Below are 27,111 nucleotides of genomic sequence, written 5' to 3' on the forward strand. Positions count from 1 at the left end.
GGCCACACCCCCAAAATGGCTGCCATGGTTACACCCCCAAGATGGCTGCGATAGTTACACCCCCAAAATGGCTGCCATGGCTCCACCCCAAAATGGCTGCCATGGCCCCACCCCCAAAATGGCTGCCATGACCACACCCCCAAGATGGCTGCCATGGCCACACCCCCAAAATGGCTGCCGCGGCCACACCTCCAAGATGGCCGCCATGGCCACACCCCAAAATGGCTGCCATGGCCACACCCCTAAAATGGCTGCTGTGGCTCCACCCCCAAGATGGCTGCCATGGCTCCACCCCTAAAATGGCTGCCATGGCCCCACCCCCAAGATGGCTGCCATGGCTCCACCCCCAAGATGGCTGCCATGGCTCCACCCCCAAGATGGCTGCCATGGCCACACCCCAAAATGGCTGCCACGGTTACCCCCCAAGATGGCTGCCATGGTTACACCCCCAAGATGGCTGCCATGGCTCCACCCCCAAGATGGCTGCCATGGCCACACCCCCAAGATGGCTGCCATGGCCACACCCCCAAAATGGCTGCCATGGCCACACCCCCAAGATGGCTGACATCACCCCACCCCCAAGATGGCTGCCATGACCACACCCCCAAAATGGCTGCCATGGCCACACCCCCAAGATGGCTGCCATGGTTACACCCCCAAGATGGCTGCCATGGCCCCACCCCCAAAATGGCTGCCATGGCTCCACCCCAAAAATGGCTGCTGTGGTTACATCCCCAAGATGGCTGCCATGGCCACACCCCCAAGATGGCTGCAGCCGAGCCCGTTTTGAACCAAAATCCAGGTTTTTCCTACCAAAATCTTTGGGATTGAATTTATTGGGGGGGAGGGGGAGGAGCTACAGGTGTGGGGGAGGGGCAGAGGGAAGGGGGCGGGGCCTCGGGAATGGGGGAAAATCCGGGGAAAACGGGAAAAATTCCGGGAGAAACGAGCTGGAACCCCGCCCCCGCGCGCTGGCCCTTTAAGAGCGGAGCTGCGCCGCCATTGGCTGGCGCTGGGGGTCCAAGATGGCCGCCCTGGGCGCTGATTGGACGGGCATCCCCTGGGGGCTCCGCCCCTTTTTGAGAGTCAAAATCCTATTGGCTGCTGGGGGCCTGCCCCGAGAACAGGCACCGCCCCTTTAAGGGCAAAGCCCCGCCCACAAATCCGAACCCCGCCCCTTTGGGTTAAACCACGCCCCTTAAAGGGCCAGGCCCCGCCCACACAAGCCCCGCCCCCTCTGTTCCAAGCCACGCCCCCACGTCTCTTCATCCCTTTGTCGTGCCCAGGCTCCGCCTCCTGTGACGTCACCAGGGCGGGGTCCCTCGGCGGCCAATCAGCATCGGCTCTGCCCCTTGGGGGCGGGGCGTGGCCGCCTGCAGCTGTGGGGATAATGAGATGCAAATGAGCTGGGGGGAGGTGAATGGGAGGGGCTGGGCGTGGCCAGCGGAGGAGCGTGGTCAGTCTCAGCTGGGGGCGGGGCTTGTTGCAGCTGGGGGCGTGTCCATGTGTGGGTGTGGCTCAATGGGGGCGGGGCTTAACGCTGTGGGCGTGGTCAGAATGGGGCGTGGCTTCCCTCAGTGATGTGGGCGTGTCCCATCTGTGTGGGCGTGGCCACGCTCACTTGGGGGCGTGGCCTGATGGGGCAGGGCCCAATGGGGCGTGGCTTCCCCTCAGCGATGTGGGCGTGGCCACGATCATCTGATGGGTGGGGCCAGATATGGGCGGGGCTTATTGAAGGCGGGGCTTCCCCTCAAGTTATGTTGGCGTGGCCCAGCCCTGTGGGCGTGGCCAAATGGGGAGTGGCTTCCCCTCAGCTATGTGGGCGTGTCCAAGCAATGTGGGCGTGGCCACGCTCACTTGGGGGCGTGGCTTAATGGGGCAGGGCCCAATGGGGCGGGGCTTCCCCTCAGCGATGTGGGCGTGGGCAAATATGGGCGGGGCTTATTGAAGGCGGGGCTTCCCCTCAGCTGTGTGGGCGTGTCACAGTAGTGTGGGCGTGGCCAAATGGGGCGTGGCTTCCCTCATTATATGGGCGTGTCCCGGCCGTGTGGGCGTGGCCAAATGGGGCGTGGCTTCCCTCAGCTCTGTGGGCGTGTCCCAGCAGTGTGGGCGTGGCCACACTCACCTGGTGGGCGGAGCTTCCTGGGGCGGGGCTTCATCTCAGTTATGTGGGCGTGGCCTAATGGGGCATGGCCCAATGGGGCGGGGCTTCTCAGCTATGTGGGCGTGTCCCAGCCCTGTGGGCGTGGCCAAATGGGCCGTGGCTTCCTCTCAGCAATATGGGTGTGGCCACGCTCACTTGGGGGCGTGGCCTAATGGGGCAGGGCCCAATGGGCCGTGGCTTCCCCTCAGCGATGTGGGCATGTCCCAGCCGTGTGGGCGTGGCCACACTCACCTGGTGGGTGGGGCTAAACAGGGCGGGGCTTCCCCTCAGCTCTGTGGGCGTGTCCCAGCAGTGTGGGCGTGGCCACACTCGTGTGGTGGGCGGGGCTTCCCCCTCAGCTCTGTGGGCGTGTCCCAGCCATGTGGGTGTGGCCAAATGGGGCGTGGCTTCCCCTCAGCTATGTGGGCGTGGTCCAGACACGTGGGCGTGGCCGCACTCGCCTGGTGGGCGTGGCCAAATGGGGTGGGGCTTCCCCTCAGCTATTTGTGCGTGTCCCGGCTGTGTGGGCGTAGCCACACTTGCGTGGTGGGCGGGGTTTCCCTCAGCTATGTGGGCGTGTCCCAGCCGTGTGGGCGTGGCCAAATGGGGTGTGGCTTCCCTCAGCTCTGTGGGCGTGTCCTGGCCCTGTGGGCGTGGCCGCACTCGCCTGGTGGGCGGGGCTTCCCCTCAGCTCTGTGGGCGTGTCCGGGCCGTGTGGGCGTGGCCACACTTGCATGGTGGGCGGGGTTTCCCTCAGCTCTGTGGGTGTGTCCCGGCTGTGTGGGCGTGGCCACACTCGCCTGGTGGGCGTGGCTTCACTCAGCAATGTGGGCGTGTCCCAGCCGTGTGGGCGTGGACAAATGGGGTGGGGCTTCCCCCAGCCATGTGGGCGTGTCCTGGCAGTGTGGGCGTGGCCAAATGGGGCGTGGCTTCCCTCACCTGTGTGGGCGTGTCCCGGCCGTGTGGGCGTGGCCACACTCACCTGCTGGGCGGGGCTATTTCAGCACCTGGCCCGGCCGCGCCTTCTCCAGCTTCCGGCGCCGCTCGGCCGGGATCTCGTCCAGGCTGATCCCGTGGTTGCTCGCACTGCGGGGTTTGGGGTCAGTTCAGGGAAATTTGGGTCATTTTGGGGTTTTGGGGTTGGTTTATTTTTCGGTTGTTTTTTTGGGGGTTTTGTTGTTGTGGTTTTGGGGTTTTTTGGGGGTATTTGGGGGGGTTTTGGGGGGTTTTGGGTTCAGATTTTCAGGTTTTTTTGGGAGCGGGGGTGGATTTGGAGGTCTCCAGCCCCTCATTGCATCCCTGGACGCAGGAGCCCCCAAAACCACCCCAAAACCGCCCCATAACCACCCCAAAACCACCCACACCCCATAACCACCCCCACTCACCCCAAAACCACCCCCTAAACACCCCAAAACTACCCCAAAACCACCCCAAAACCACCCCAAAACCACCCACACCCCAAAACCACCCCCTAAACACCCTAAAACCACCCCCTAAACACCCCAAAACCACCCCAAAACCACCCCAAAACCACCCCAAAACCACCCCAAAACTACCCCAAAACCACCCCAAAACCACCCACACCCCAAAACCACCCCCTAAACACCCTAAAACCACCCCCTAAACACCCCAAAACCACCCCAAAACCACCCCAAAACCACCCCAAAACTACCCCAAAACCACCCACACCCCAAAACCACCCCAAAACCACCCCCTAAACACCCCACACCCCATAATCACCCCAAAACCACCCCAAAACCACCCCGCAACTGCCCCATAACCACCCCATAACCACCCCATAACCTCCCTCACCCCACAAGTGCCGCCCACCCCATAACCACCCCATAACCGCCCCACAACTGCCCCATAACCACCCCATAACCTCCCCCACCCCATCCCCACCCCACAGGTGCCCCACAGGTGCCCCACAGGTGCCGCACTCACCCCGGCAGGAGGTCAGGGGGGGTGGGGATGGGTTTGGTGAAGCCCTCGCGCCCCACGAGCCAATAGGTGTCCTCTACACCCTTCCCCTGGGGACAGGTGTGGGTCAGGTGTGGGTCAGGTGTGGGTCAGGTGTGGGTCAGTTATGGGTCAGGTGTGGGGTCAGGTGTGGGTCAGTTATGGGTCAGGTGTGGGTCAGGTGTGGGGTCAGGTGTGGGGTCAGGTGTGGGTCAGGTGTGGGGTCAGGTGTGGGGTCAGGTGTGGGTCAGGTGTGGGTCAGGTGTGGGTCAGGTGTGGGTCAGGTGTGGGGTCAGTAATGGGGTCAGGTGTGGGTCAGGTGTGGGGTCAGGTGTGGGTCAGGTGTGGGTCAGGTGTGGGTCAGGTGTGGGTCAATTATGGGGTCAGGTGTGGGTCAGGTGTGGGGACAGGTGTGGGTCAGGTGTGGGGTCAGGTGTGGGTCAGGTGTGGGGTCAGTTATGGGGTCAGGTGTGGGGTCAGGTGTGGGGTCATGTGTGGGTCAGTTATGGGGTCAGGTGTGGGTCAGGTGTGGGGACAGGTGTGGGGACAGGTGTGGGTCAGGTGTGGGGTCAGTAATGGGGTCAGGTGTGGGTCAGGTGTGGGGACAGGTGTGGGTCAGGTGTGGGGTCAGGTGTGGGGTCAGGTGTGGGGTCAGTTATGGGGTCAGGTGTGGGTCAGGTGTGGGTCAGGTGTGGGGTCAGGTGTGGGTCAGGTGTGGGTCAATTATGGGGTCAGGTGTGGGGTCAGTTATGGGGTCAGGTGTGGGTCAGGTGTGGGTCAGGTGTGGGGTCAGGTGTGGGTCAGGTGTGGGTCAGGTGTGGGACAGGTGTGGGGTCAGGTGTGGGTCAGGTGTGGGGTCAGGTGTGGGTCAGGTGTGGGGTCAGGTGTGGGGTCAGTTATGGGGTCAGGTGTGGGTCAGGTGTGGGGTCAGGTGTGGGGTCAGGTGTGGGGTCAGGTGTGGGTCAGGTGTGGGTCAGGTGTGGGGTCAGTTTTGGGGTCAGGTGTGGGGTCAGGTGTGGGTCAGGTGTGGGGTCAGGTGTGGGGTCAGGTGTGGGGTCAGGTGTGGGTCAGGTTTGGGGTCAGGTGTGGGGTCAGTTATGGGGTCAGGTTTGCGGTCAGTTATGGGTCAGTTTTGGGGTCAGTTTTGAGGTCGGTTTTGGGGTGGGTTTTGGGGTCAGGTGTGGGGTCAGGTGTGGGGTCAGGTGTGGGGTCAGGTGTGGGTCAGGTGTGGGTCAGGTGTGGGGTCAGTTTTGGGGTCAGTTTTGGGGTCAGGGGTTTTGGGGTCAGTTTTGGGATTTCTCGGGGTATTTTGTGCCGTATTTGGGGCTTTTTGGGTTTTTTGGGGTGTTTTGGGCCATATTTGGGATTTCTAGGGCAGTTTTCAGCTGTATTTGGGGTTTCTCAGGTTTTTGGGGGTGTTTGGGGGTATTTTGAGCTGTATTTGGGCTGTTTTGGGTTCTATTTGTGTTTTCTCGGGGTGTTTTGGGGTGTTTTTAGCTGTATTTGGGGTTTTTTTGGGCTCTATTTGTGTTTTCTCAGGGTGTTTTTGGGGTGTTTTGGGCTGTATTTTGGGTTTTTTTAGCTCTATTTGTGTTTTCTCAGGATGTTTTGGGGTGTTTTTAGCTGTATTTGGGGTTTTTTTGGGCTCTATTTGTGTTTTCTCAGGGCGTTTTGGGGTGTTTTGGGCTCTATTTGTATTTTCTCAGGGTGTTTTTGGGGTGTTTTGAGCTGTATTTTGGGTTTTTTTAGCTCTATTTGTGTTTTCTCAGGGCGTTTTGGGCTGTTTTGGACCATATTTGTGGTTTCTCAGGGTGTTTTGGGCCGTATTTGTGTTTTTTCGGGCGTTTTTGGGGCGATTCGGGGCCGTTTCGGGCTCACCTTGAGCTCGGTCTTGCCGCGGATGTCGACCTTGAACCCCTCCTGCAGCGAGAGCAGGATGGCCACCGTGCGCTGGTTCACGTGGATGCGATAGGCTGGGGGGGGGAAAGGGGTCAGAGACCCCCAAAAAACCCCAAAATCACCCCAAAAAACCCCAAAATCACCCCAAAAACCCCAAAACACCCCAAAAAACCCCAAAATCACCCCAAAAAAACCCAAAACACCCCAAAAAACCCACACGGACCAACCCTGACCCCACAAACACCCCCCGACCCCACAAACACCCCCAGTCCGTGCCCAGTGCCCAGGGTGGGGTCACCTGGGTGTGATCGGCTGGGGGGGGAAAAGGGGTCAGAGACCCCCAAAAAACCCCAAAATCACCCCAAAAAACCCCAAAGCACCCCAAAAAAACCCAAATCACCCCAAAAACCCCACACGGACCAACCCTGACCCCACAAACACCCCCCAGCCCGTCCCCAGTGCCCAGGGTGGGGTCACCTGGGTGTGATCAGATGGGGGGGGGAGAGGGGTCAGAGACCCCCCAAAAACCCCAAAATCACCCCAAAAAAACCCCAAAACACCCCAAAAACCCCACACGGACCAACCCCGACCCCACAAACACCCCCAGCCCCTCCCCAGTGCCTGGGGCGGGGTCACCTGGGTGTGATCTGCTGGGGGGGGAAAAGGGGTCAGAGACCCCCAAAAAACCCAAAATCACCCCAAAACCCCTGAAACCCCCCCCCCAAAACCCCCATGGCCATGTCCCCTGTCAGTGTCAACATGGCTGTGTCTCATGGCCGTGTGTCCAGGTGTGTCCCAGGTGTCCCCAGGTGTCCCCAGGTGTCCCCAGGTGTGGCCCAGGTGTGTCCAGGTGTGATCCAGGTGTCCCCAGGTGTGGCCCAGGTGTGGCCCAGGTGTCCTCAGGTGTCCCCAGGTGTCCCCAGGTGTGTCCAGGTGTCCCCATCTGTCCGTGTCCATCTGTCCATCTGTCCCATCTGTCCCCATCTGTCCATGTCCATCTGTCCCCGTGTCCCCGTCTGTCCCCATCTGTCCCCATCTGTCCCCCTGTCCATCTGTCCCCCTGTACGTCTGTCCCCGTGTCCCCCTGTCCATCTGTCCATCTGTCCATCTGTCCCCATCTGTCCCCGTGTCCCCAGCTGTCCCCCTGTCCGTCTGTCCATGTCCATCTGTCCCCGTGTCCCCGTCTGTCCCCGTGTCCGTCTGTCCCCGTTGTCACTCACGCAGTCCGGTGGACTCCATGCGTGACGCGGTGTTGACGGTGTCCCCGAACAGGCAGTACCGCGGCATCGTCAGCCCGACCACGCCCGCCACGCACGGCCCTGGGGGCGGGGCCACGGAGGGGCGGGGTCACGGAGGGGCGGGGTCACAGAGGGGTGGAGTCACAGAGGGGATGCGTTACAAAAGGGGTGGAGTCACAAAAGGGGTGGAGTCACGGTGGGGCGGGGTCACAGTGGGGCGGGGTCACAAAGGGGCGGGGCCACAAAGGGGCGGGGTCACAGAGGGGCGGGGTCACAGGGGAGGGGTCACAGAGGGGCGGGGTCACAAAGGGGTGGGGTCACAAAGGGGCGGGGTTACAAAGGGGTGGGGTCACAAAAGGGGCGGGGTCACAGAGGGGTGGAGTCACAGGGGGTGGAGTCACAAAGGGGCGGGGTCACAGAGGGGCGGGGTCACAAAGGGGCGGGGTCACAAAGGGGCGGGGTCACATTTGGGTGGGGTCACGGGGGCGGGGTCACAGAGGGGCGGGGTCACAGAGGGGCGGGGTCACATCAGGGGCGGGGTCACAGAGGGGCGGGGTCACAGAGGGGTGGGGTCACAGAGGGGCGGGGTCACAGAGGGGTGGAGTCACAAAGGGGTGGGGTCACGGAGGGGCGGGGTCACAGAGGGGCGGGGTCACAAAGGGGTGGGGTCACAAAGGGGTGGGGTCACAAAGGGGCGGGGTCACAAAGGGGCGGGGTCTCAGGTGGGATCACGGAAGGGGTTGAGGTCAACGGGTGATGAGCACCGAGGGTTGGCCAAGGAGTTGGGCGTGGCCATAGATGGGTGTGGCAAATTTGGGTGTGGCCAATGAGGGCGTGGCCAATGAGGGCGTGGCCAATGAGGGCGTGGCCTCAGTGGGTGTGGCCTTTGGGGCGTGGCCCAAACCAGGAGTGACCCAAACGGGGCCGATGGCTCACGACCCCGCTGAGCTTTGGCCAAGAGCTTCAAGCTGGGCGTGGCCGAGCAGGGGCGTGGCCATTGAGCATACACGGGTGGGCGTGGCCGAGAAGGGGCGTGGCCATTGAGCGGACACCAGGTGGGCGTGGCCGAGAAAGGGCGTGGCCATTGCGCATACACGGGGTGGGCGTGGCTGAAAAGGGGCGTGGCCATTGCGCATACACGGGGTGGGCGTGGCCAAGAAGGGGCGTGGCCGAGAAGGGGTGTGGCCATTGAGCATACACAGGGTGGGCGTGGCCCATAAGGGGCGTGGCCATTGAGCGTACACAAGGTGGGCGTGGCCCATAAGGGTGACACCAATGGGTGCAGCCAAGGGCGTGGCCAACAGGTGACACCCAACGCGATGCCATTGACCAACGCGCCCCCACCCTGTGTTCCACCAACACCACCCATGGGCGTGGCCGGGACATGTTGGGGCGTGGCCGGGGCATGTTGGGGCGTGGCCGGGGCATGTTGGGGCGTGGCCGGGGCGTGTCTGGGGCGTGGCCGGGGCAGCCAATGGGGCGCGGGGCGGGGCCGTACCCGAGTGCAGCCCGATGCGGATGCGCACGGGCACCTCGGGCATGTGGCGCATCTTGAAGGTGCCAACGGAGCTGAGGATGTCCAGGGACATGTTGGCGATCTCGCCGGCGTGCCGGTTCCCGTTGCGCTTGGGCAGCCCCGAGGCCACCATGTAGGCGTCGCCGATGGTCTCCACCTGGCCGGGATGGCACCGAGGGGGGTGGGTCAAGGGGTGGACACGCCCACCGGGACACGCCCGTGGTGGTCTTGGTGTGGTGGCCACGTCCCTGCTTGGTGGCCAAAGCCGAGAGGGTGGCTTGGAGCAGCGTGAGGTGGCGTTGACGGTCACATTGTGCCACCAAAGACCGTGGGGACCACTGGGAACCTTCATGTGGTGGCCACAGCTGCTCTTGGTGGCCAAAGTCCAGGTGGATCCATGGATTGGACCATCACGGGGCCACCGTGGCCATGGGGTCACCTCGTCCATCACCTTGCAGGTGCCACCAAGGACCGTGGGGACCACAAAGAGTCTTTGTTTGGTGGTCATGTCCAGCACCGGTGGCCAAAGCCCAGGTGGGACCATGGCTTGGGCCACCATGGGGTCACCTTGAGTACGGTCACCACATTGATGCCACCAAGAGCCACAGGGACCCCCAGAACCTCCCTTTGGTGGCCACAGCTTCTCCTCTTGGTGTCCAAAGCCCAGGTGGGACCATGGCTTGGACCACCGTGACCTTGACCTTTGTCATGGAACCACCTTGAGCAGCTCCGTGGAGTCACCTGGACCACGCCCATGAGGTCACCTTGACCATGGCCACCACCGCTGACCCCAACCCCCATCCTGAGGTGACCACATGACCAGGCTGACCACGGCCACCATTGCCACGGTGACCTTGCGGCCACCACCGCTGACCCCAACCCCCATCCTGAGGTGACCACCCCACACCCATGACCACATGACCAGGCTGACCACGGTGACCACCATTGCCACGGTGACCTTGTAGCCACCACCGCTGACCCCAACCCCCATCCTGAGGTGACCACCCCACACCCGTGACCCCATGACCAGGCTGACCACAGCCACCATTGCCACGGTGACCTTGTAGCCACCACCACCGTTGACCCCAACCCCCATCCTGAGGTGACCACCCCACACCCATGACCACATGACCAGGCTGACCACGGCCACCATTGCCACGGTAACCTTGTAGCCACCACCGCTGACCCCAACCCCCATCCTGAGGTGACCACCCCGCAGCCGTGACCCCAGGAGCGAGTGACCACCCCGTGGTCACCTTGTAGACGTCGTGGGAGCCGATGATGGCGTCGAAGAGGGTGTAGAGGTCGTTGAGGAGATCGACCACCTCGATGGGCTCGCTCATGGCCGAGATGGTGGTGAAGCCCACGATGTCGCTGAAGTACAGCGTCACCTCCTCAAAGTACTCGGGCTCCACCGGCGTCCCCATCTTCAGCGCCTCGGCCACCGACCTGCCCGGGGGTCACCCAGGGGTCACCCAGCGGTCACCCAGGGGTCACCCAGGGGTCACTCAGAGCATCCAGGGGGTCTCGGTGGTCAACAAGTGGCCAATGTGGCCATTGGGACCTTCTGGTGACCCGTGGGGATCAAGGTTGACCACCAGGGTGTCCAAGGGTCACTTTGGCCATCTGCTGACCCAGAGGTCTGGGTGGCTCCGCTGGTCAAGGCTGACCACAGTGACCACCTTGACCTTCTCCTCGGTCCAGAGAGCGGTCAGTGGGTCAAGATCACCCCCAACCTTCTCCTGGTGACCCCCATTGTCCTCTCCTGCCCCATTTCTCCCCCCATTGTCCTCTCCTGCCCCATAGATCTGGGTGAGGTCAATGGGTCAAGGCTGACCCCAACCTTCTCCTGGTGACCCCCACTGTCCTCCCCTGCCCCATAGATCTGGGTGGGGTCAATGGGTCAAGATCACCCCCAACCTTCTCCTGGTGACCCCCATTGTCCTCTCCTGCCCCATTTCTCCCCCCACTGTCCTCTCCTGCCCCATAGATCTGGGTGGGGTCAATGGGTCATGGCTGACCCCAACCTTTTCCTGGTGACCCCCCTTGACCTCTCCTGCCCCACAGACCAAGGCCAGCTCAACACCTGAAGGTCCCTCCAACCTCTGCCCCAAAGCTCTGTGTGGGACCCATGGGGTGACACCCAGCCCCACTGATCCCCCCCCAGCCCCCCGGGAGACCCCCGGTGACCCACGGCGGCAGCATCTGGGTCAGGAGCTTGTCGGTCTTCTGCTTCTCGATCTCCAGCTCCTCGGTCCTCTCGCGGATCAGGTCCTCCAGGTTGCTGCTGTACTGCTCCAGCATGCGCAGCATCGAGTCGATGATGTTGGTCTTGCGGCCCTTGTTGATGCCCTTGAACTGCCCCACACGTGTGGGTCAGACCCACAGAGGGCCACAGAAGCCCACGGAATCCCGCGGAACCCCGTGGGAAAACCCATGGAATCCCGTGGAACCCCATGGAACCTCAGAGAATTCCATGGAAACCCATGGAACCTCAGAGAATCCCATGGAAACCCATAGAATCCCATGGAAACCCATAGAATCCCATGGAACCTCAGAGAATGCCACGGAAACCCATAGAATCACATGGAACCCCATGGAACCTCATAGAATCCCATGGAAACCCATGGAAAACCCATAGAATCCCATGGAACCCCATGGAAACCCCATGGCAACTCCATGAAACCCCATAGAATCCCATGGAAGCCCATGGAAAACCCGTAGAATCCCATGGAACCTCATAGAATCCCATGGAACCTCATAGAATCCCACGGAAGCCCATGGAAACTCCATGGAACCTCATGGAACCCCATGGAACCTCATAGAATCCCATGGAACCCCATGGAAACTCCATGTAACCCCATAGAATCCCATGGAACCCCATGGAAAACCTGTAGAACCCCATGGAACCTCATAGAATCCCATGGAAGCCCATAGAATCCCACGGAAGCCCATGGAAACACCATGGAAACTCCATGGAAGCCCAAGGAAACCCCATAGAAACCAATGGAACCCCATGGAAACCCCATGGAACCCAATGGAGATCCCACAGAACCCCATAGAACCTCATGGAACCCCACGGAACCCCATAGAACCTCATGGAACCCCGTGGAACCCCATAGAACCTCATGGAACCCCACGGAACCCCATAGAACTCCAGGGGAACTCCCACACCAGTGCCCCATACTGGTCCCATACTGGTCTCACCTGTCCCATACTGGTCTCACCTGTCCCATACCGGTCTCACCAGTCCCATACTGGTCTCACCAGTCCCATACTGGTCTCACCTGTCCCATACTGGTCTCACCAGTCCCATACTGGTCTCACCTGTCCCAGGTGTGCCTCACCTGGTCGAACACCTGGTCGATGGTGGGTCTCTTCTCGGGCTGTATCCACCACCCCACACCAGTCCCATACTGGTCTCACCTGTCCCACACCAGTCCCATACTGGTCTCACCTGTCCCATACTGGTCTCACCAGTCCCATACTGGTCTCACCTGTCCCACACCAGTCCCATGCTGGTCTCACCAGTCCCACACCAGTCCCATACTGGTCTCACCTGCCCCAGGTGTGCCTCACCTGGTCGAACACCTGGTCGATGGTGGGTCTCTTCTCGGGCTGTATCCACCACCCCACACCAGTCCCAGCGCCCCGTACTGGTCTCATACTGGTCTCACCTGCCCCATACTGGTCTCACCAGTCCCACACCTGTCCCGTACTGGTCTCACCTGTCCCATACTGGTCTCACCAGTCCCATACCAGTCTCACCAGTCCCATACTGGTCTCACCTGTCCCAGGTGTGCCTCACCTGGTCGAACACCTGGTCGATGGTGGGTCTCTTCTCGGGCTGTATCCACCACCCCACACCAGTCCCATACTGGTCTCACCAGTTCCATACTGGTCTCACCTGTCCCACACCAGTCCCATGCTGGTCTCACCAGTCCCACACCAGTCCCATACTGGTCTCACCTGCCCCAGGTGTGCCTCACCTGGTCGAACACCTGGTCCATAGTGGGTCTCTTCTCGGGCTGTATCCACCACCCCACACCAGTCCCAGCGCCCCGTACTGGTCTCATACTGGTCTCACCAGTCCCATACTGGTCTCACCTGTCCCATACTGGTCTCACCAGTCCCAGGTGTGCCTCACCTGGTCAAACACCTGGTCGATGGTGGGTCTCTTCTCGGGCTGCTCGCTCCAGCACTCCTTCATCAGGTGGATGCACTCGAGCGGGGCCTGGTCGGCCGAGACCGCCGGGCGGCACAGGGGGGGCGGCCGCTGGACCTTCTCGATGATCTCTGGGGTCAGGTGTAGGTCAGGTGTGGGGTCAGGTGTGGGTCAGGTGTGGGGTCAGGTGTGGGACAGGTGTGGGTCAGGTGTGGGGTCAGGTGTGGGTCAGGTGTGGGGTCAGGTGTGGGTCAGTTATGGGGTCAGTTTTGGGGTCAGGTGTGGGGTCAAGTGTGGGGTCAGGTGTGGGTCAGGTGTGGGGTCAGTTACGGGGTCAGGTGTGGGTCAGGTGTGGGGTCAGGTGTGGGTCAGGTGTGGGGTCAGGTGTGGGGTCAGGTGTGGGTCAGGTGTGGGGTCAGTTTTGGGGTCAGTTTTGGGGTCAGTTTGGGGTCAGTTTTGGGGTCAGTTTTGGGGTCAGGTGTGGGGTCAGTTTGGGGTCAGTTTTGGGGTCAGGTTTGGGGTCAGGTTTGGGTTCCACCCCTTGCCGGGGCAGCCCCAGCACTCAGTGGTGGCTCAGGGAGGTTCCGGGGGTTTTTTGGGGTGAGGAACTCGGTTTTGGGGTCAGTTTTGGGGTCAGTTTTGGGGTCGGTTTTGGGGTCAGGTTTGGGGTCCGCACCTTCGGGGGGCAGCCCCAGCACACAGGGAGTTTCTGGGGGGTTTTTTGGGGTGAGGAACTCGGTTTTGGGGTCAGTTTTGGGGTCAGGTTTGGGGTCAGTTTTGGGGTCAGGTTTGGGGTCAGGTTTGGGTTCCACCCCTTGCCGGGGCAGCCCCAGCGCGCAGTGGGGGCTCAGGGAGGTTCCGGGGGTTTTTTGGGGTGAGGAACTCGGTTTTAGGGTCAGTTTTGGGGTCGGTTTTGGGGTCAGTTTTGGGGTCCGCACCTTCGGGGGGCAGCCCCAGCACACAGGGAGTTTCTGGGGGTTTTTTTGGGGTGAGGAACTCGGTTTTGGGGTCGGTTTTGGGGTCCGCACCTTCGGGGGGCAGCCCCAGCATGCAGTAGGGGGGGCTCCTGCAGATCACCTCCTGCATGATGATGCCGATGCCGTAGACGTCCCCCCGGAAGGAGCCGCGTCTCTCCAGGGCCTCGTCCCGCAGCAGCTCCGGCGCCGTCCACAGCCGCTCTGGGGGCGGGGCCAGACTCGGACACGCCCACCAGGACACGCCCACTCCGTCCCCAGACACGCCCACCCCAAAAGACCGATCCCATCCCAAGGCAGGAGCCAATGGCGAGGCTGCTTGAGGGTGTGGCCACGCCCCCCAGCATGGGAAGGCCACGCCCACCTTTAGGACACGCCCACATCAGGTGAGGGGCGTGGCACTACCAGGCCACGCCCACTTCTGTGTGAGCCACACCCCTTTCCCCAGGCCAGGCCACGCCCTCTCCAAGGAGATCCCATCATAATTGGGTGGGGTTGCTGTGACCACACCCCCTTCCCCAAGCTCCGCCCCCACACTGCAAAGCTCCGCCCACAGCCCTGAGGCCACACCATGTCACACCCATGAGGTCACACCCATGAGGTGACACCAGGAGGTGACACCATGAGGTCACACCCATGAGGTGACACCCATGAGGTCACACCCATGAGGTGACACCATGAGGCCACACCCATGAGGTCACACCATGAGGTCACATCATGAGGTCACACCCATGAGGTCACACCATGAGGTCACACCATGAGGTCACACCCATGAGGTCACACCATGAGGTCACACCATGAGGTCACACCATGAGGTCACACCCATGAGGTCACACCATGAGGCCACACCCATGAGGTCACACCATGAGGTCACATCATGAGGTCACACCCATGAGGTCACACCATGAGGTCACACCATGAGGTGACACCATGAGGTCACACCACGCGGTCACACCACGAGGCCACGCCACGAGGTCACACCACGAGGTCACACCATGAGGTCACACCAGGAGGTCACACCATGAAGTCACACCACGCGGTCACACCACGAGGTCACACCATGAGGTCACACCATGAGGTCACACCATGAGGTCACACCCATGAGGTCACACCCATGAGGTCACACCATGAGGTCACACCATGAGGTCACACCACGAGGCCACACCCATGCGGTCACACCACGAGGTCACACCATGAGGTCACGCCCATGAGGTCACACCACGAGGTCACACCATGAGGTCACACCATGAGGTCACACCATGAGGTCACACCCATGAGGTCACACCACGCGGTCACACCATGAGGTCACACCATGAGGTCACACCACGAGGTGACACCATGAGGTCACACCATGACGTCACACCCATGAGGTCACACCCATGAGGCCACACCCATGAGGTCACACCATGAGGCCACACCCACGAGGTCACACCCATGAGGTCACACCATGTGGTCACACCATGAGGTCACACCATGCGGTCACACCACACGGTCACACCATGAGGTCACACCATGAGGTCACACCCATGAGGTCACACCATGTGGTCACACCATGAGGTCACACCACGAGGTCACACCATGAGGTCACACCATGAGGTCACACCATGAGGTCACACCATGAGGTCACACCACGCGGTCACACCACGAGGCCACGCCCACGAGGCCACGCCCTCACCGTGTGGCTGCGGGGGTGGGGCTGGCACGCGCTGGGCCTCCAGCAGTTGGTTGTAGCCGTGGTCGGTGACCTTGAGCACGAAGCGCCCGTCCACCACGCAGTTCCGCGACTTGAGGCGCCCGTGGACCACGTCGCGGTGGTGCAGGTACCGCACGCCCTGCGGGGACAGCGCGCCGTCAGCGCCGGAGTGGGCGGAGCCGCGGTCACGCGTGGGCGTGGTCACACGTGGGCGCGGTCAGACATCGCCATGGTCACATATCAGCATGGTCAGAAATTGGCGTGGTCAACAACGGCGTGGTCAACAACGTCATGGTCAACAATGTCATGGTCAACAATGCCATGGTCAACAGCATCATGGTCAGCAACGTCATGGTCAACAATGTCATGGTCAACAACGTCGTGGTCAACAACGTCATGGTCAACAATGCCATGGTCAACAATGTCGTGGTCAACAATGCCGTGGTCAACAATGTCATGGTCAACAACGTCGTGGTCAACAACGTCATGGTCAACAATGCCATGGTCAACAATGTCGTGGTCAACAATGTGTTGGTCAACAATGTCATGGTCAGCAATGCCATGGTCAACAATGCCGTGGTCAACAACGTCGTGGTCAACAATGTCATGGTCAGCCGTTGCCGTGGTCAACAATGTCATGGTCAACAACACCATGGTCAACAATGCCATGGTCAATAATGCCGTGGTCAGCCATCACCGTGGTCAGCCACCAGTGTGGTCAGCAATGCCACAGTCAACACCACCATGGTCAACAATTGACGTTGTGGTCCACCATCACCATGGTCAACCATTGCTATGGTCAACCATGCCATGGTCAGCCATCGCCACAATCGGCTGTCACCACAGTCAGCCATTGGTGTGGTCAGCCATCGGTGTGGTCAGCCATCGGTGTGGTCAGCCATTGGTGTGGTCATCCATCACCATGGTCAACAATGGCATGGTCAACAACACCATGGTCAACAACATCATGGTCAACAATTGACGTTGTGGTCCACCATCACCATGACCACCCCCATGGTCACTAGACCACCAAGACCACCCCATGGCCACCAGACCACCAAGACCACCCCATGGCCACCACCATCACCATGACCTCCCACATGGTGACCACCACCCCAGTGACCACCCCCATGGCCACCAGACCACCAAGGCCACCCCATGGCCACCAGACCACCAAGGCCACCCCATGGCCACCACCATCACCATGGCCACCCCCATGGTCACCAGACCACCAAGGCCACCCCATGGCCACCACCATCACCATGACCTCCCACATGGTGACCACCATTCCAGTGACCACACCATGGCCACCACCATCACCATGACCACCCCCATGGCCACCAGACCACCAAGGTCACCCCGTGGCCACCTTGATGAGGTCGATGAGGAGGGAGGACTTGAACATCCAGTCGAGCTTCATGTCCTCGTTGCGCAGCAGATCCTCCAGGCTCCCGCGCGAGCAGTGCTCGGACACGATGGCGAAGATGCCGCAGTCGTGGAAGAAGCCCAGGAACAGGTTCACGTTCTCGTGCCGCAGGTCCCGCAGCTGGGCGGGGACACGGGGAGGGGACACGGGGACAGGGAGGGGACACGGGGACAGGGAGGGGACAGGTGGGATGGTGGCAGGGACAGGTGGGATGGTGGCAGGGACAGGTGGGACAGGGTGGGGACACATGGGATGGGGCCCAGCATTGACTCCCCATGACCTGGCCTTGACCCCTGGGGCCTCCCATGGTCCAGGATTGTCCCACCATGACCCTCAATGTCCCCATGACCCAACGATGGCCCCACGACCCAACGATGGCCCCATGACCTTCAATGTCCCCATGACCCAGTGATGTCCCCATGACCCAACGATGTCCCCATGATCCAGTGATGTCCCCATGACCTCTCAATGTCCCCATGTCCAATGTTCCCCATGGTCTGATGTCATCCATCATGACCCTCAATGTCCCCATGACCCTCAATGTCCCCATGACCCAACGATGTCCCCACGACCCAACGATGTCCCCATGACCCAGAGAAGTCCCCACGACCCAACGATGTCCCCATGACCCAACGATGGCCCCATGACCCAACAATGTCCCCATGACCCAACGATGTCACCATGACCCAACGATGTCACCATGACCCAACGATGTCACCATGACCCAGTGATGTCCCCATGACCTCCCAATGTCCCCATGATCCAGTGATGTCCCCATGACCTCTCAATGTCCCCATGTCCAATGGTGTCCCCATGACCTCTCAATGTCCCCATGTCCAATGTTCCCCATGGTCTGATGTCATCCATCATGACCCAACAATGTCCCCATGACCCAACAATGTCCCCATGACCCAACAATGTCCCCACGACCCAACGATGTCCCCATGACCCAGTGATGTCCCCATGACCCAATGGTGTCCCCATGACCCAACGATGGCCCCACGACCCAACGATGGCCCCATGACCCAACGATGTCACCATGACCCAGTGATGTCCCCATGACCCAATGGTGTCCCCATGACCCAACGATGTCCCCATGACCCAACGATGTCCCCACGACCCAACGATGTCCCCATGACCTTCAATGTCCCCATGACCCAACCATGTCCCCATGACCTTCAATGTCCCCATGACCCAGAGATGTCCCCACGACCCAGAGGTGTCCCCATGACCCAATGATGTCCCCATGACCCTCAATGTCCTCATGACCCTCAATGTCCTCATGACCCTCAATGTCCCCATGACCCAGAGATGTCCCCATGACCCAGAGATGTCCCCATGACCTCTCAATGTCCCCATGACCCAACGATGTCCCCATGACCCAACGATGTCCCCATACTCCAGTGATGTCCCCATGGTCCGACCATGCCCACGATGTCCCCAAGGCTGTCCCCAGGCCCCTCCCGTGTCCCCACCCCTCACCTTGCAGAAGGTCAGCTTGGTGGCCGGTTTCACCTCCGTGTGTTGGTCCCCCGGGAACTTCTTCAGCCACACCCAGTCACCCTGCGGGGGAGGGGCGGGGGGGGAGGGGTGAGGCCTCAGCCCCGCCCACAACCACCCCTGGGGACACCTGGGGACACTCGGGGACACTCGGGGACACTCAGGTGACACTCGGGACACTCAGGGACACTCGGGGACACTCAGGGACACTCGGGGACAGGCGGGGACACTCGGGGACACTCGGGGGACACTTGGGGACACTCAGGGACACTCGGGGACATTCGGGGACACCTCAGGGACACCTCAGGGACACTCGGGGACACTCAGGGGACACTCGGGGACACTCAGGGACACTCGGGGACACTCAGCAGCCGCGGTGACACCCTCACCCCACCCAACCCCACCGAGACCCGAAGCCACCTCAGATCCCACCAGAACTTCCCCCCCTTGAACTCAGGGGGGAGGGGGAGGGGGAGGGGGAGGGGGAGGGGCGGGGGGAGGGGCGGGGGGAGGGTGGGATTTTGGGGTGAATCGGGGGGATTTTGGCTCCAGGACTTACCTGCACGGAGGCGACAAGGCCCTGCTGGTTAAACAAGAGCAGGAGCAGGGGGAGGTTACTGCTGCCCTTCGCGTTATCCTGCGGGAAAGCAGCTGTCAATCATCGCCCGGGGGCGGGACCAGCTGTCAATCATCGCCCGGGGGCGGGGATCAGCTGTCAATCATCACCCAGGGGCGGGGATCAGCTGTCAATCATTGCCCAGGGGCGGGGATCAGCTGTCAATCATCGCCCAGGGGCGGGACCAGCTGTCAATCATTGCCCAGGGGTGGGGATCAGCTGTCAATCATCGCCCGGGGGCGGGACCAGCTGTCAATCATTGCCCGGGGGCGGGGACCAGCTGTCAATCATCGCCCGGGGGCGGGACCAGCTGTCAATCATTGCCCGGGGGCGGGGATCAACTGTCAATCATTGCCCTGGGGCGGGACCAGCTGTCAATCATCGCCCGGGGGCGGGACCAGCTCTCAATCATCGCCCGGGGGCGGGGATCAGCTGTCAATCATCGCCCGGGGGCGGGACCAGCTGTCAATCATCACCCAGGGGCGGGGATCAGCTGTCAATCATCGCCCGGGGGCGGGGATCAACTGTCAATCAACGCCCGGGGGCAGGACCAGCTGTCAATCATCGCCCGGAGGCGGGGATCAGCTGTCAATCATCGCCCAGGGCAGTGATCAGCTGTCAATCATCACCCGGGGGCGGTCAACTGTCAATCATTGCCCCAAGGATAGAGCTTGGATCAGCTGTCAATCATTGCCTAAGGCTGGGGTCGGGGATCAGCTGTCAATCATTGCCCTGGAGCAGGGATCAGCTGTCAATCATTGCCCTGGAGCAGGGATCAGCTGTCAATCATTTCCTGATGTTGGGGCTGAGGATCAGCTGTCAATCATTGCCCAATGTTGGGGGTGAGGATCAGCTGTCAATCATCACCCAGGGGAGTGATCAGCTGTCAATCATCACCCAGTGGAGTGATCAGCTGTCAGTCATCGCCCAGGGGCAGAGATCAGCTGTCAATCATTGCCTGGGGGCAGGGATCAGCTGTCAATCATCACCCAAGGCAGTGATCAGCTGTCAATCATCACCCAGGGCAGTGATCAGCTGTCAATCATCACCCAGGGCAGTGATCAGCTGTCAATCATCACCCAGGGGCACTGATCAGCTGTCAATCATCGCCCAGGGCAGTGATCAGCTGTCCATCATTGCCCGGGGGCAGTGATCAGCTGTCAATCATCACCTGGGGGAGTGATCAGCTGTCCATCATCTCCCAGGGCGGGGCTGTGGTCCCCAAGTTGGGGACACCGGGGTCCCTACGGAGGTGGCCTCGCCTTGTCGCCCCCGCAGGTGGGGAGGGTGGGAGGGGAGGTGAGGGGGGAGGGGCGGCTGGGGAGGGTGGGGGAGGGGCAGGTGACACACGGGGGGAGGGGACAGGGGGGTCTCACCTCGGCCACGGCCACGTTGGTGTTGTCGGGGCCGGGGGTGGCACTGCGGACGCTCTTGTTGTCACCCCCGCTCTGGCCGGCCAGGCTGGCGTGGCTGCTGTCCACCTGCGGGGGAGGGGCGGGGACACCACGGGGTCACCCACGGGGTCACGTGACACATGGGGACACAGCAGCTGTGAGGTCAGGTCACCCATGGGGTCACATCAACCGTGGGGACACTTCAACCGTGGGGACACCTCAATCGTGGGGACACCTGAACTGTGGGGACAGGTCACCCACTGGGACATGTCACCCATGGGGACACATCAACCGTGGGGACACTTCAACCGTGGGAACAGGTCAACCATGGGGACACCTGAACCATGGGGACACCTGAACCATGGGGACACCTGAACCATGGGGTCAGGTCACCCATGGGAACAGGTCACCCATGGGGACACATCAACCGTGGGGTCACATCAACCATGGGGACACCTGAACCATGGGGACACATCAACCATGGGGACACCTCAGCCATGGGGTCACATCAACCATGGGGACACTTCAACCGTGGGGACACCTCAATCGTGGGGACACCTGAACTGTGGGGACAGGTCACCCACGGGGACATGTCACCCATGGTGTCACATCACCCATGGGGACACCTCAGCCATGGGGTCACATCAACCATGGGGTCAGGTCACCCATGGGAACAGGTCAACCATGGGGTCACATCAACCATGGGGTCACTTCAACCGTGGGGACACCTGAACCGTGGGGACAGGTCACCCATGGGGACACATCAACCATGGGGACACCTCAGCCATGGGGTCACATCAACCATGGGGACACCTCAGCCATGGGGTCACATCAACCATGGGGACACCTCAGCCATGGGGTCACATCAACCATGGGGATACCTCAGCCATGGGGTCACATCAACCATGGGGACACCTCAGCCATGGGGTCACATCAACCATGGGGACACCTCAGCCATGGGGACACATCAACCGTGGGGTCACATCAACCGTGGGGACAGGTCACCCATGGGGACAGGTCAACCGTGGGGACACCTGAACCATGGGGACACCTGAACCGTGGGGACAGGTCACCCACTGGGGCATGTCACCCATGGGGACACATCAACCATGGGGACACATCAACTGTGGGGACAGGTCACCCATGGGAACAGGTCAACCATGGGGTCACATCAACCTTGGGGTCACATCAACCTTGGGGACACCTGAACCGTGGGGACACCTGAACCGTGGGGACACCTGAACCGTGGGGACAGGTCACCCACAGGGACAGGTCAACTGTGGGATCACATCAACCGTGGGGTCACATCAACCGTGGGGACACCTGAGCTGTGGGGACACCTCAACCGTGGGGACACCTCAACCGTGGGGACACCTCAACCGTGGGGACAGGTCACCCATGGGGTCACATCAACCATGGGGACAGGTCTACCATGGGACACCTCAACCATGGGGACACCTCACCCATGGGGACACCTCAACCATGGGGACACCTCAACCATGGGGACAGGTCACCCTTGGGGACACGCCAGGCATGGGAACACCAAGGTGTCACCCATGGAGACACATCACCCATGGGGAGACACCAACCACAGGGACACCAGGGTGTCACCCACAGGGACAGGTCACCATGGGGTCACACCAGGCCTTGGGGACCCACCATGGGGAGACATCAGAGGACACATCACCGTGGGGTCACACCAGCTGTGGGGACACCGTGGTGCCACCAGCTGGGACATGGCACTTATGGAGACCCATCATCCATGGGGACCCACCACGGGGACACATCAGCTGCTGGCACAGTGTCACCACAGGGTCACTGTGGTCATGGGGACACGTCACCCATGGAGTCACACCAGCCATGGGGACACGTCCCCCACAGGGTCACACCAGTGACAGGGACATGCCACCCCCTGGGGACATGTCACCACAGGGACCCACCGGCCATGGGGACACATCACCCACGGGGTCCCACCGGGTTGTCCCCGGCCCTAAGGACACGTCACCCACTGGGGACACCTCAGGCCATGGGGACACGTCATCCACTGGGGACATGTCACCCATGGGGTCCCCAGGGGACACCTCAGGCCATGGGGACACATCACCCATTGGGGACACGTCATCCCTTGGGGACACGTCACCCACTGGGGACACGTCACCCATTGGGGACACCTCAGGCCATGGGGACACGTCACCCACTGGGGACACGTCATCCCTTGGGGACACGTCACCCACTGGGGACACGTCACCCATTGGGGACACCTCAGGCCATGGGGACACGTCACCCACTGGGGACACGTCACCCATCGGGGACACGTCATCCCTTGGGGACACATCACCCACTGGGGACACATCACCCACAGGGTCCCACCAGGTTGTCCCTGGCCCTGGGGACACCTCAGGCCATGGGGACACGTCACCCACAGGGTCCCACCAGCTTCTCCCTGGCCCTGGGGACACCTCAGGCCATGGGGACATGGTCCCCCTGATGTCCCCCTGAAGCTGATGTCACCCCGTTTTTCCTCCCTGATGTCCCCCCGCTGTCCCTGATGTCCCCCCGTGTCCCCCCCGTGTCCCCCCGTGTCCCCCCGTGTCCCCCCGTGTCCCCCCGTGTCACCTGTTTGCTGCTCTGGGTGTTGATGAAGGTCAGGTCCTCCATGGTCAGGATGATTTTGTTGGGGCCCTTCATGAGCTGCGCCTGCTGGATGCGGCGTCTGTGGGGACAGCGAGGTGACACCGGGGACACCGGGGACACCGGGGACAGTGGGGACACCGGGGACAGTGGGGACACCGGGGACACCGGGGACAGTGGGGACACCAGGGACACCGGGGACAGTGAGGCCACCAAGGCCACCAAGGCCACTCACCTGATGTGGCAGGCGAGGGCGGCGCCGGCCGCGCCGAGAGCGGCGATGAGGAGGAACAAGAAGAAGACAAACCCGGCGTCCATCCCTGTGGAGAGACCGTGGGAGTGACCAGGAGTGACCACGGGTGACCAGAGTGACCAGGGGTGACCAGGGGTGACCAGGAGTGACCACAGGTGACCAGGAGTGACCAGGGGGATGTGGTCACCTGGGGAACTGACGTCACCCAGTGACTGTGGCACTGGAGGTCACCTGTGGGAGGATGTGGGTGGAGCCGGAAGAGGATGGATGGACATGGTGGACATGAGTGGAAGGACAGATGGACACATGGACGTGGTGTCCATGGATGGATGGACAGATGGACACAGTGGACATGGGTGGATGGATGGATGGATGGATGGATGGATGGATGGACGGACACATGGACATGGTGTCCATGGATGGATGGACAGATGGACACAGTGGACACAGGTGGATGGATGGATGGATGGATGGATGGATGGATGGATGGATGGATGGATGGACATGGTGGACATGAGTGGATGGACAGATGGACACATGGATGTGGTGTCCATGGATGGAGGGACAGATGGACACAGTGGACACGGATGGATGGATGGATGGATGGATGGATGGATGGATGGATGGATGGATGGACGGACATGGTGGACATGAGTGGATGGACAGATGAACACAGTGGACACGGATGGATGGATGGAGGGATGGATGGATGGATGGACATGGTGGACATGAGTGGATGGACACATGGACACATGGACGTGGTGTCCATGGATGGATGGACAGATGGACACAGTGGACACGGGTGGATGGATGGATGGATGGATGGATGGATGGATGGATGGATGGATGGACGGACATGGTGGACATGAGTGGATGGACAGATGGACACAGTGGACATGGATGGATGGACGGACACATGGACATGGTGGACATGGGTGGATGGACAGATGGACACAGTGGACACGGATGGATGGATGGATGGATGGATGGATGGATGGATGGATGGATGGATGGACATGGTGGACATGAGTAGATGGACACATGGACACATGGATGTGGTGTCCATGGATGGATGGACAGATGGACACAGTGGACATGGATGGATGGATGGATGGATGGACGGACATGGTGGACATGAGTGGATGGACAGATGGACACAGTGGACACGGATGGATGGATGGATGGATGGATGGATGGATGGATGGATGGATGGATGATGGATGATGGATGGATGGATGGATGATGGATGGATGGATGATGGATGGATGGATGGATGGATGATGGATGGATGGATGGATGGATGGATGGATGGATGGATGGATGATGGATGGATGGGCATGGTGGCCATGGATGGATGGAGGAAGGAACAGAAGGAGGGACAGGCACAGGGAGAGATGGACACACCCTGGGGCCACCTCACTGCCCGGACACCTCGGTGACACCCGGACACCCGGACACACGGACCATGGTGGGAGCAGGACCATGGTTGATCCATGACCATGGTGGGAACGTGGTTGGTTCATGATCATGTGGGATCCATGACCACAGTTGCTCCAGGACCATGGTAGGACCAAGACTGTGGTGGGATCCTGACCATGGTGGAACCATGACCATCGTCCAGAACACGACCAGGGTTGGCCCAAGACTCTGGTAGCACCATAACCCCCTTGAGATGCCTTCAAACCCCCCAGAGATTTCTTGAAACCCCCTGGAGATGCCCCCAAACTCCCTTGAGCTCCAGAGCCATGGTGGCACCATGACCCTGACTGAACCAGAACCATGGTGGCACCACCACCCCACCACCAGTTCCACGGTGACACCACAACCACGAGAGGACCACATCTGACCCTTAGCCATGGTGGCACCACCACACCACCACCAGTTCCATGGTGGCACCACAACCACGGGGGAACCACAGCTGGTCCAGAACCGTGGTGGCACCACAGCTGACCCAGAACCATGACTGCCACCATGACCACAGCCATTCCAGTTCTATGGTGGCACCACAACCAAGGAGAGACCACAGCTGTGACCCAGAACCATGGTGGCACCACCACCACACCACCAGTTCCATGGTGACACCACAACCACAAGGGGACCACAGCTGGTCCAACACCGTGGTGGCACCACCACCCCACCACCAGTTCCACGGTGACACCACAACCACAAGGGAACCACATCTGACCCTTAACCATGGTGGCACCACCCCACCACCAGTTCCATGGTGACACCACAACCACAAGGGAACCACAGCTGGTCCTTAGCCATGGTGGCACCACCACACCACCAGTTCCATGGAGACACCACAACCACAAGGAGACAACATCTGACCCTTAACCATGGTGGCACCACCCCACCACCAGTTCCACGGTGACACCACAACCATAAGGGAACCACAGCTGGTCCAACACCGTGGTGGCACCACCACCCCACCACCAGTTCCACGGTGACACCACAACCATGAGGGAACCACATCTGACCCTTACCCATGGTGGCACCACCACCCCACCACCAGTTCCATGGTGACACCACAACCACGAGGAGACAACATCTGACCCTTAACCATGGTGGCACCACCCCACCACCAGTTCCACGGAGACACCACAACCACGAGAGGACCACAGCTGGTCCTTAACCATGGTGGCACCACCACCCCACCACCAGTTCCGTGGTGACACCACAACCACGAGGAGACCACATCTGACCCTTAGCCGTGGTGGCACCACCCCACCACCATCAGTTCCATGGAGACACCACAACCACAAGGGAACCACAGCTGGTCCTTAACCATGGTGGCACCACCCCACCACCACCAGTTCCACGGTGACACCACAACCACGAGGAGACCACATCTGGCCCAACACCGTGGTGGCACCACCACCCCCCACCAGTTCCACGGTGACACCACAACCACAAGGGGACCACAGCTGGTCCTTAACCATGGTGGCACCACCACCCCACCAGTTCCACGGTGACACCACAACCACGAGGAGACAACATCTGACCCGTAGCCATGGTGGCACCACCACACCACCAGTTCTATGGTGACACCACAACCATGAGAGGACCACATCAGACCCTTAGCCATGGTGGCACCACCACACCACCACCAGTTCCATGGTGACACCACAACCACAAGGGGACCACATCTGACCCTTAGCCATGGTGGCACCACCACCCCACCACCAGTTCCACGGTGACACCACAACCACGAGGAGACAACATCTGACCCTTAACCATGGTGGCACCACCACCCCACCATCAGTTCCATGGAGACACCACAACCACAAGGGAACCACAGCTGGTCCTTAACCATGGTGGCACCACCCCACCACCATGGTGACACCACAACCACGAGAGGACCACATCTGACCCTTAACCATGGTGGCACCACCCCAACACCAGTTCCGTGGTGACACCACAACCATGAGGAGACAACATCTGACCCTTAGCCATGGTGGCACCACCACCCCACCACCAGTTCCATTGTGGCACCACGACTATGGGGGAATCACAGCTGGTCCAGAACCGTGGTGGCACCACCACCCCACCATCAGTTCCATGGTGACACCACAACCACGAGAGGACCACATCTGACCCTTAACCATGGTGGCACCACCACCCCACCACCAGTTCCACGGTGACACCACAACCACAAGGGGACAACATCTGGTCCAACACCACCCCACCACCAGTTCCACGGT

General features: G+C 60.9%; 1 protein-coding gene across 1 annotated transcript in view; it reads right to left on the reverse strand.

The window, feature by feature from the left end:
• Positions 1–864: 864 nt before the first annotated feature.
• GUCY2D (guanylate cyclase 2D, retinal) overlaps positions 865–27,111 on the reverse strand; it is a gene marked incomplete at its 5' end in the record, with an annotated part of 30,771 nt that continues 4,524 nt past the window's right edge. The window contains 17 exons of the mRNA XM_058828450.1: positions 865–1,379; positions 3,126–3,229; positions 4,088–4,173; positions 5,981–6,075; positions 7,222–7,320; positions 8,738–8,912; positions 10,012–10,204; positions 10,950–11,113; positions 12,903–13,051; positions 13,949–14,098; positions 15,570–15,726; positions 16,957–17,133; positions 18,496–18,576; positions 19,073–19,138; positions 20,476–20,610; positions 23,140–23,236; positions 23,390–23,474. Coding sequence (XP_058684433.1) covers positions 3,139–3,229; positions 4,088–4,173; positions 5,981–6,075; positions 7,222–7,320; positions 8,738–8,912; positions 10,012–10,204; positions 10,950–11,113; positions 12,903–13,051; positions 13,949–14,098; positions 15,570–15,726; positions 16,957–17,133; positions 18,496–18,576; positions 19,073–19,138; positions 20,476–20,610; positions 23,140–23,236; positions 23,390–23,474 — 2,000 coding nt within the window. The remainder of the gene's footprint in view (positions 1,380–3,125; positions 3,230–4,087; positions 4,174–5,980; positions 6,076–7,221; positions 7,321–8,737; positions 8,913–10,011; positions 10,205–10,949; positions 11,114–12,902; positions 13,052–13,948; positions 14,099–15,569; positions 15,727–16,956; positions 17,134–18,495; positions 18,577–19,072; positions 19,139–20,475; positions 20,611–23,139; positions 23,237–23,389; positions 23,475–27,111) is intronic.

The sequence above is a fragment of the Poecile atricapillus genome (genome assembly GCF_030490865.1).
Source record: "Poecile atricapillus isolate bPoeAtr1 chromosome 36 unlocalized genomic scaffold, bPoeAtr1.hap1 SUPER_36_unloc_1, whole genome shotgun sequence".
NCBI classification, from domain to species: Eukaryota; Metazoa; Chordata; class Aves; order Passeriformes; family Paridae; genus Poecile; species Poecile atricapillus.